This window comes from Hakea prostrata, chromosome 5 (assembly GCF_041222555.1).
Source record: "Hakea prostrata isolate BN-2017 chromosome 5, UWA_Hpros_2, whole genome shotgun sequence".
NCBI classification, from domain to species: Eukaryota; Viridiplantae; Streptophyta; class Magnoliopsida; order Proteales; family Proteaceae; genus Hakea; species Hakea prostrata.
In genome coordinates, this window is record NC_142604.1 from 51,303,480 (window position 1) to 51,314,368 (window position 10,889).

At 39.4% G+C, this 10,889-nt stretch overlaps 1 protein-coding gene across 1 annotated transcript; it reads right to left on the reverse strand.

Annotated features, from left to right (window-relative positions):
* Positions 1-1,429: 1,429 nt before the first annotated feature.
* On the reverse strand, positions 1,430-9,481 carry LOC149016438 (glycine--tRNA ligase, mitochondrial 1-like). The gene is made up of 9 exons (XM_089154567.1): positions 9,139-9,481; positions 8,161-8,543; positions 7,910-8,027; positions 7,367-7,561; positions 7,052-7,276; positions 3,314-3,373; positions 3,124-3,204; positions 2,600-3,005; positions 1,430-2,348 (listed from the first exon to the last, which is right to left on the reverse strand). Exons 1-9 carry the CDS (start codon positions 9,418-9,420, stop codon positions 2,083-2,085), a joined length of 2,016 nt encoding a protein of 671 aa, XP_089010693.1. The 5' UTR covers positions 9,421-9,481; the 3' UTR covers positions 1,430-2,082.
* Between the last annotated feature and the right edge of the window lie 1,408 nt (positions 9,482-10,889).

Consider the following 10,889-nt stretch of genomic DNA (forward strand, 5'->3'; position numbering starts at 1 on the left):
CATTTTTCATTTATTCAACAGATACTAATTAATACCTAAAGCCATGCTTGTGTGTAATAGAGGCAAGAGTAAAGAGGTTGGTGAGCAGGTAGCATCCTATTCCAAGCTTCGTACTCCACCATGTGGGACCCATCTCTAGTGGATTCCATGTAGATGCAAATTATGCATTCATGAATTTGAACCAAACCTACCTTTCCATCCACCCTCAGCCAAATGTGCCACTAACAACTGCAATGGGTGCAGTAACAATGTTGATTCTGGCTAATGCTTCTGATAGAGCTAGTGGTGCCTGTGCCACTTAGCCTTCAATTGATCATGAAGAAAGCTTTGGCTTTGCAAGTCTAGCTTGGACTATAGGAGTAACAGGGTCTGGACAGAACCAGAATTGAACTGTTGTTGATCTCTCAGAGTAGTTGATAAACTTGGCTTCTTCCAAAGCCAACAATATTCTCTAGGAACCTGAGTTTTGAGCTGCTCATGTTCAACTGCTCAACCCATACATAAAAATTATTCGCAATTCTCCACCTGAGCTGTAAATACCATCCCTACTTTTTCTTTTGTAGTTCACTGTAAAGGAGAACTAACAAAAAGGTTACAAAAGAAAAGAGGGCAGGCAAGACATAGAATATGGGCCAATATTACAGTTTCAATTACCAAGAATTTCTCATGTAACGCAATAATGCAGCAGACAAACAAAACATGCAACTATGCAAGTTTCTATGGTGAAATGAAATTGTCCCTGTACTTAGATCCCCTTAAAAGGCAGCTTTCTACTCACTTTCACATCACTCCTACTTCAGAGCTTGACATATATCTGGGAATCCCACTAATTAGTAGAAAGTTAAAAGTTAAAGAGAAAGCACTGTGAATCACTACTTCAAAGAGTCCATAATATACTACAAGGTTGGAAATCAAAATATTAAGTGCAGTAGGGAAGAATGTATTAATTCAAGCCACCACCTTGGCGATGCCAGCACATTACATGTCTTGTTTCAAATTACCAAAGGCAACCCTAGTAGAATTGGATTTTGCAAATCGAAACTTTTTCTGGTCAAACGGAGAAGGATCATTAGTGCATACAATCAACTGGAGTACCATTTGTCAATCTAAAAGATCTGGGGGTCTCAACACCAAACGCATGGAGATAATGAATCTAGCTCTTCTGTCTCGAAAGACTTGGGAGCTCTTCAATCCCAATCAATCTCTTTGGGGAAGACTTATGAAAGAAGGGTATTTAAAAATGTTCACTTCATGCATGCCAAACCAACCCTTACCTCCTCTGGGGATGGAAATCAATTTTACAAGCAAGGGACTTTATGAAACCTGGACTTCTCAACCTTGTTGGTAATGGTCTTTCAATTAATCCTTGGTTGAACCCTTGGATTCCAAGGACAAATTTACAAAAATCTCCATTCCCTCTAACTTCTCAAGCTCCAACAATAGTATCATTCTTCGTTGACCAACAAACTCATTCTTGGTCTTGCATCACTCCTCCCCTTTGGTCATCCACTAACCATCCACAAAACCAGGTACAAAATCTAATACTCCATAACAGCAAGAAGCAGGGGTGTGTGAGGAATTTATTACTGCATCTCACTGGGCTTTGTGCCCTGTGCTTGAATCATAATAGCAAAATAAACAACAGGCCATCTAAAAGTCCTCAATAGCTTGCTCAACTTCTCAACTGCTCGCTGCAGATTATCATTCTCCTAGCCCTGCTCAAATGGTATCAAAGGAAAATATATGGATCAAATGGGAGGCCCCATAGGAAGGATGGCTGAAGTTCATGTCGACGGCTCGAGAATGCAATTAAATCAATCCTCTTTCACAGCAAGTTATGGCAAGGTATTAAGGGACAGCAAGGGAAAGATGATTGTTTGTTTTTATGAAGGATGTGGAGATCAATCAGCAATGATAACTGGGAAGTCATAGATCTCATCCCCCCAACCTTTCCTGATTTGGCTTTTGTTAGTTGATAATTTAGGTTGTATGTTTAAATGTGGTTATAAATTTAAATAAGACTTCTAACAAATAAATACATAGGCCCAATGAATTACTCTTTCCACTGTAAAACCCAATAAATTACTCTTTTCTACAGAACAAGTGAAAGGCCCAAGAAAATAAACTTCTTGACTTCTCAAGTTCACGCATGCGAATCAAAATATCCATCCAAGTGCTTGATCCATCAGTCACCTCTTTGACAACAGAAGCCACATCACCTACACTAACACGAATTTGACCTTTGCTGTCTCTTTCTCTAATTGTAACAGAAGATGTTTCATCAACTGTGATTGCAAAAGGCACACCAAGTTCATCTGTTCTAGCATATCTTTTCCCAATAGAGGTACCTGTAACAATCACCAATTAAATTAATTCTACATTCATCATGTAATGAATCAACTTGACCCAACTAAAAGATTGACCAGTTAAATGGGGGTTGCGATATCTTTGTGGTTCATATGCTAGATACATGTTTACCATGAAAATTCAAAACTGCAATGCATTGATGTTCACATCATTAGCATGATTCTAACCTAGGAAGTGGTAGCCACCACCCCAAGTCAAATAATAAGAATAAGCATGCTTTCTAATTACATACCAGTAATGTCAATCTTGTGTGAGATACCCGCCGCAGTCAGTGACCGAGAGATCTGTTTGGCAATTTCTTCAAACTGCTGGTTCTGCACAAGTGGGAAAACTGTGCACTTGATGGGAGCAACAAGAGGAGGAAATCGGAATACATTCAACTGCTCGTCTCCAGCTTTACTCGGCCTTGTGTAGAAGGAATGCTCAAACAGGCAGTAGATAATTCGTCCAATGCCAAATGATGGCTCAACCACTGAAGGTGTGAAAGTCCGTTGGTGTTCCTTCTTCTTCTCCTTAGATATTGTTACCATGTTCTTCTTAATAGTGACGGCTTTCCCAAGACTACATACATGGAACTCCACCTCCCCATTGGATTCCAAAGTGGACTTCATTTCCATAGCTTCTTTTTCATCCATCACCTACCCAAACAGAAGAACAGAACATTTAATTTAAAGATAAGGGGCAAGAGAGTTTATTACAATTCTTAGCTTCTCATTTACTACAATTTATAGCTTTTCCACTAGAGTTTTAATTTACCTTCAAAGCCTCAACAATATTATTTTGGTTACCCTTGAATGCAAGACCAAGTTCCTTCTTCACTGGAGTTATGACCAGTTTCTGGTTGAAAAGAAATCAACATTCATTATTGTTACAACTTAGAGAAGAGATTATGTAATTACATACAGAAAACGAAAATTGATTCGACCATGCACACACAAACAGTTACCTCCACTTCCCTGGGTTCTGAAAACTTTTCATGTGCAATAAGAGGAACGCCACTCTTTTCCTGCCATAATGAGGAAAAAAATGCAATTACCATGAGTTCATTCAGCAACTATTTCTTCAGTCATGACAAATCCTCAGTACAAAGCCATGCATTAAATGATGGACAAAACAAAAATAATATTTTATCACTCTTTGCAGTATCAGCACATTTATCTCACAGCAATATAAATGCTACACAGGCCTCGGTTCATATCACATGGGACATTCTGGTTATTTGGGGGTTTTAATTGAACGCATCTAGGAAAGGTGCGTTTTCCCTTGCAGCTGAGGATTCCTTATGTTCTCTGTAGTTTTTTTCATGGCGCCCACTTAAGTGGGTTTTATTTCAAACTGCCCACTTTTGACTTTTTTTCAAAATATCAAGTCACACACAATTATTTTTCTGTTAAATTTGAAATTGAAATGACCATTTTGGCCATGGGGTGCATGGAAATATAATTTTTTAATTTTACCAAACATCACTTAATTTTTTAAATTAAAAAAAAAAAACTTCCTAGGTTTTGATATTGAAAACGAAACAAAATAAATTTGAAAAACTTAAAAGGGGGGGGGTTTCAAAAGGATCCTTCACCGTGAGGAACAATGGGTTTCCACCACTACAATGCAGGGATGCAAACGCCATAATTTAAAATACAGTAGGAAGAGGAAAAAGAAGCCATATCTGATGTTTGATGGGGACAGTGATGGTGATGAGCCATTCGAATCCAATAAATTAAATACCAGATGGGGGAGGAGGACAAGCAAGCTAACTAAACCTGCAGCTCAGCCAAGAAAAAGACTTAACAAATATGTCAGATGGAAGCTTCAATCTTTATTTTCTTTCTTCCCTGGTCGATTATTTCGGAATCTGAAGGTAGATGGGAAGTTCCTTGTTGTGACCCATATAGCAGATCAGAAATGGAAGAGTACAAATGAAGAGGAAAAGAGAGGAAAAGAGTAGCATTTGAGAAGAACAGCTCAGAGATAAGGTGTGCCATTGAAGAGCTTTCATGATTTCATCTGTTGTCACTGCTAAGCCTGGGGTTCATCATCAGGATTGTTATCTATAATTTAATCATTCAAAAATGATGTATTTTAATCATGGATTATTATATCTATTCTAATCATGCTGTTGCCTTCTGTGATTCGAACTTCAAATCAATCATTTTAGGTTTCTAATCTCTGGAACCCTTCTCTGTTTTGAATCTGGAAGTTCAATTTAGTACATATAAATCTCTCTCCCTGCTCTCAGATTATGATTTACAGTAGCAGAGAAACAAGAGATTTCATTGGTCCTGACAATTTTGGATTTTTTCTTTAGAAATTATGGTGTTTGCATCCCTGCGTTGTAGTTAAGAGGTTTGCATCCCTGCATTGTAGTAGAGAGGTTTTAATTTTCTAACTCCTTCCAGCTGTTTCATTCATTAACCAATGTTGTGTTTAGCTTCTAATTGCATTAATGGCTAATTCGAAATAGGGTTTCAAATTTTCAATTGGGAAGGTGCTCGTTTGCTCTTTTCCGGCGGGGAGGGGTGGTGGTTGCTGGCGGTGGACGCCAGGAGGGTAGGGTTTGCCTTTTCACAATTGGAGCCTATTTTACATGAGGTTAAGCATGAGGGTGTAACGGCAGCTGGTGAGGCAAGCAAGGACAAGGGGAAGGTTGAGGTATTGGAGGAGTAGGAAGCCAACGAAGAAGCTGATGCCCTGGAGGATGGAGTTAGTGAGGGAGTCCCATGATGGTAGAAATAAAGGGAAGATTGGCTTTGTAGAACATCAGATTGACCATGAAGGCTAGGTGAGTGAGGTCAAGCTAAATAGACTTGGGGAGGGGGGGGGGGTAAGGTGAACATTGGTCCTAGATTGAATGATTCTTGAGAAAATCTCAAGAAGTCAGGGAGAAGAGGAAAAGGGAGACGTGGGGCAGCCTTGTCAAATGCCGACTTTGGCGAGGAAGAAGCACTCAGGGCTCCCAACAAAAAGGACCAAATAAGAGGGAGAAGGGATATGGATGTAAATTCAGGGGACAAACAAAAGTGGGGGGAAAGCCCATGAGAGAAGGGTATCGCAGATGCATTCCTAATGGAGAGGGTCGAAAGCCTTATGGACGTCAATCTTCAGGAGAGCACCAAGGGAATTGGAGTGGTGATCAAAGCGCCTAACAATCTCAAAGCAGAGCTTGATGGTGCCAAATATGCTTATACTGAAGATGAATTCAAACTGCTCTGGGCTGACAGGAGTGGGATCACCTTTTGCAGATGATTGGCCAAAAGGTGACTTTATAGAAATTGATATTTTGCCTGGGAAACACCAAGATGACTGCTTTTTTCTGTAGTCTCCACATAGCTGTCCCACAATTTATAATCAATGCAAACCTAACAGCTATACAAAATGTGACATATGCAAACCCAACCGTTATACCTATTGTCAGTTTAAAAGCTCGATTTGAATTTTGCTTCCATCACAAATTGAAAGGTGTATATCATGTTGGGTTTACGATAACAACGGCAGAATCGTAAATAAGCAAGACTCTATAAGGACAATAGGATAGTAAATAAATAGAGCTTGATGGTAGACTCTTAAATAAAAGAAAACACAATTAAGGTATTCAATCTATAACAGAGGGGAGGTTAAACTTGGAAACAACTGAAATATCAAGACTGAAGGGAATTAAACAAAAGAGAAGGGCAGTTAAGAAAAGGAGATAGTGGAATGGTCGCCAGTAGTCCTATTACTTTGATTCAAGAAATCACAAGGAGGGATGCTGCCATCAGCAATGTAATCGAGGAAGAGAAGTCGGAGGAAGCTTCAGTAATAAGTATGTATTATTCTTTTCGGCCCTCTGCCATCTTCCCTTCCTCTTCTCAACACTCACTCCTTCTCTGATCTCTCTGCTGTCTTTTTTTGGTCTTTTTTCTCCTTTACTGATTCCTACCCAGGGATATCTATTGCAGTTTCAGAGAGAAAAGGAATGGTGGGATTCTGCCCCCCCCCCCCTTTTCCCCAGTTTTGGTAGAGAGGAATCTGAGAAGGGAAACGAAGGACTCCTCCTCTCTTCTCCCCCTGCTGCAGGTATACGGAACAGCAACGGAAGAGAAGGATAGGGAAGAAGACTGATGGGGAGGAGAGGATCCTTTGGCACTGATACCACGGAATGGCAGCACTGAAAGGAGAAGAGGATTGCCTGAAAAAATTAACAAGAGATGCAGGGGAAAGAGGAGGAAAGGGGAAGAAGAAGATTGCTCACATGCACCTCAGCTGCATGGGCTCTCAAACCATAACTCAATTTATTTGATTCAATCCGTCTCCAATGATGGAGATTACATCATACGTAAAGAAATTTAAAGGAATTAGGAATCAAATATCCTATGCATCTACCTTAAGAAAAGAATAAAATAAATAAAGAAATAATTTTCCAATAACATAAATTCCTAAAATTCAGCAAGGCCCATGGCTCAACCTAGAACCAGTTCATCCCTATACCAAAGTCCAGTTAGGTTTGGGTTGATCGGTGGCAACATAACTGCATTTATGATTTTTTACCATGAACTCAAGATGATTGCTAAATAAATTATGAATTTTTAAACAGAACATGAGAAAAAGCTGTCAACCAGGGAATAAGCATGCAATTTCAAAAATGAAGTAATTACACAATAGCAGAACTTTTGCAGTGTCTACATCAATATCAGGCTTAAACACTTACCGAATGAGCACGTAAGTCGTATGCAGATCTGTCTGCAATACCAACACACTCAATCCAGCCATAGGAACACTCAATCTCTGCATCCCAACAGTCTGCCGCGTAGTGGGCCATTTCATTTGCCAAATGCTGTCGGAAACGCAACCGTTCTTTATCAATTCCCAGCTGAGTAAGGAATAGATACACTCTTCCAATGAAGTAGCCGAGTGTTTGATTGTTGACAATTCCCTGCCATATGGTAAATACACATATAACTATATAGTGAGAGAGTGAGTGAGCTTGAAGGGAAGGTTTAAATCACTTAAAAATCAAACCAACCTCATTAACTGCACCACCAATACACATTGTCTTTGCAGACTGCCCAGAAGTTTGTTCTTCCCTTGGAAACATCAAGAACTCCAAGGAAGCAATATCACCAAACTTTGGATGTGATTTGTCTTCAGGATCCACAAAGTGCTCAATCTCTGCCAAGGTGAATTCACGAACCCTCAGAAGACTTTGGCGAGGAGATATCTAGGTTTTAGGGGAGGGGGTGGGGAGGAAAATCCACTACAATCAGTTACAAACTAATTGACCATCTTCTTATAACACAAGAAACTGGGTGCATGATGGAAGAACCCTAATTAAAGTAAAGAGAAGAGAGATAGAGGGTAAAAGACGGATAGAATAAACACTCAACCATAAGGACCAGTTTAGAGATTAGAAGGTCAAAGGGGCAGTGTTTTTTCTTCTTCTTTTTTCTTCCCTTTTTTTTTTTTTTTTTTTTTTTTTGGGGGGGGGGGGTGGGGGGAGTGGATAATTATGAATTCATTCTTGCAAAGAGATAACAATAACTTTAGTGTGATAGTAAGAGATTGAGACCTCATTTCTAAAAGCTTGACCAATCTGTGCGGCAGCAAAAGGAAGCTTCTTTCCATTAAAATAGTACAAGTCCTTGAAGTTGACAAAAATTCCTTGTGCTGTCTCAGGGCGCATATACCTGGAGTAGAAGAATGCGAAGGTGACATTAATGGAGGCTGAAACCAATGTATAGATTAGAGCAACAACACCCTGGAGAAAAAATAAAAATAAAATCATAGAAAGCAAACACAATGACTATATCAAGTACTTACCCAGCTATCAAGCCAGACGGGCCTATCGATGTTTGAAACATTAAGTTAAATGGATAGGGATCAGAAAGAGGGTTCCTAGTATCTGGAGCAACTATACCATACTCCTTGATCTTTGCTCCCAACTCTTCAGCTGAGAGATCATCAAGAACCGCAAGAACTCTGTTCAGCTCTGCTGCCTTCTCTGCGTCCATATTCAGATCCCTTTCAAGCTTCTCCTTGCAAAAATCCTTGAGCAAGTGATCAGCCCGGTAGCAAGTTCCTGTCTTTTCATCCTTAACCATAAGGTCTGTAAACTTATCAACATGACCAGATGCCTTCAACACAACTTCCGGAGTCACACATGGGCAATCCACTTCCAACATGTTCTCCTCTAGGACAAAATGCTGGTTTTTTTTATTAAGAATAAAAAATTAGCCAAGACACAGAACTAAGAAAGACCAATTGCATCAAAAAGTTCTGTAAAACGAGTTTGCAGGGATTCCGAGGTACCAATGTTCAAGTATGCAGAACAACTATGCTCAAGTAGATAAATAGATAGACGGCTCAAGTAACCAACGTATACAGAACAACGATGCTCACTACCTAATAAAGAGTTTACAATCAAGCTGATCAAGAGCAGCAGCATCAAGCTTAAGCTTTTTAATTGATCCAGGGAAGTTCAAATATAAGATACAATTTGAAACTACAATGCACTTGTAAGCCAAGAACTAACCAGGTCTCATCCGATCATTTGAAACCTAACTATACCATTTAATTACTGTTCTAGAAGGACTACAAAACGCGCTAACATACAAGTAATGCATCATCCGATAGATTAAGATCCGCAATACGAATAGCTATAATCTTGAACTGCCCAAATAACAAATATTGCCAACACTATTCAAAAGAATTAGTTTGTTACAAGAAATTGTAAACCAAGCCAACCAATTACACTATTATGGTGATCATCGACGAAGTCAACTGATAAGCCAAACTTACTTGACGCCAGAAAGCAAGGACATTAGCCTTAACTGCGCAACCAGGAGGGCCGTAATCGTATAAACCAGCAACACCTCGATAAATCTTGAAGGACGGAATATAGAAGAGCCGCCGCTCCAGCGTATTGGCAACGGCTTGACGGAAAGCATCCCTGCTGAGAGCACCAGCACCATTGCCAAAATCGGTTTCACCAGATGAATGACTCACTGAGGAAGCATTCTCCATCGTTAGAAATCTGAAGAAGAACCTCAATAGCCTCTGAAACAAGCAACAAAAACCCATAATAAGCACAAGCTAGTGGTGGGGTTTCAGAGGGAGTTTTAGCTTCTTCATAAACCGTTTGTTGAGCTTGGTTTTTCCGTCGTGGAAGATGGCTCATTATTTAATAAATGAGTCCACGAAATGACAGTTTTTTTTTTGTTTTTTTTTATTCAAAGTCAAAAGGGAGTTTAGTTGCTTGCTTGGTATACAAGAAATAGTGAGATGAGAAATTTAAAAATAGAGGGGAAAAAATTTCGTTTTCAGTGTTACCGTTGTGCTCTTGTTGCTTGGCCGGTGCGAAAGAAATAGTGAAGTAAAAATCCAAAACAGAGAAGAAAAGATGAAAAATCCTTTGCTGATTACCTTCTCAACCCATCGAGCAGGTTGAAAAAACAAAAAACAAAGAAAGAGCTGAAATCGTTTGGGAGAATTCAGCACCCACTAAACCCACTCACCATTCTTATTCATTCTCAAGTTCTTTCCATTTTTTGACCATGACCATTGATTGTGAAACACAATTTTCTTTCTCAGTTAAGATGTTCACCACCGCAATACATACAGCTTCCACATAAAGGTTCAATATATCACTGTTCTGCAGTTTTTTTATAATGGTTACCTTTACAAGCAGAGTAACGGAACTATAAAATATCAGGAACATGGGGCTGTTCATTGTTGGATCTCCTGGAAAACTTTTAGTATACTGGATCTCTTTCCATTTCATGCCAAGGCTCACTACCCAACTTCATTTTGAGATGAGGAAAGCCTCTGGTTCTCGCAAAGATCCTTAAATGCAAGAGAAGGTAGAAGGGTTTAAAGATTAAAGCCACTGGTCAGCCACTGATGCATAGCCTCGAGAATATTGTTGGAAAGTAGGAACAACCATGATTGTTTTGTTTAAGGCACCTTGCCTAGTTGCCTAACTGCCTCTCTCCATCAAGAGGGACCAAAACTTGTTTGCAAGTTCCTGCTATGGGGAACTGACTAGCAACCATGCCTGCAATCCCATCCACAGAATTTGACTTTCATGAGAGCTTCATAAGGAGCCTCATAATTGCTGGCAAATCTTCAGATTGTATTGCAGCTGTCTTATGAGAAAAATAAAAATTCGCCTCGTATAATAGGTTTTTTTCATCCTCTCACATATTTTAACGAATTTTGCTTGGCATAGGCATTGCTCCAAGCAGCAAACGGTCAAGAGGAAAAGTTGAGTCAAAATCCTTTTCGGACATGTGAAGACGGTTGGAGAGAGTTAAGTCCTTCCACATGGATTTTTATTTGCAGCAGCGGACAATGTAAATTATGCCACGTCATTAAAATAAAATCAAACGGTGCAAAATCAAGCAGTTGGGTTTAACTGTAAATATGATTTTTTTATTTTTACATTCTAAAGGTTTAATGGTTTACTAATTTATGAAATGAAACCCCTCTATTTACTCAACTTTCAAATTCCAGTTCCAAACACTAAACGATAAATAATAAATTGACATACA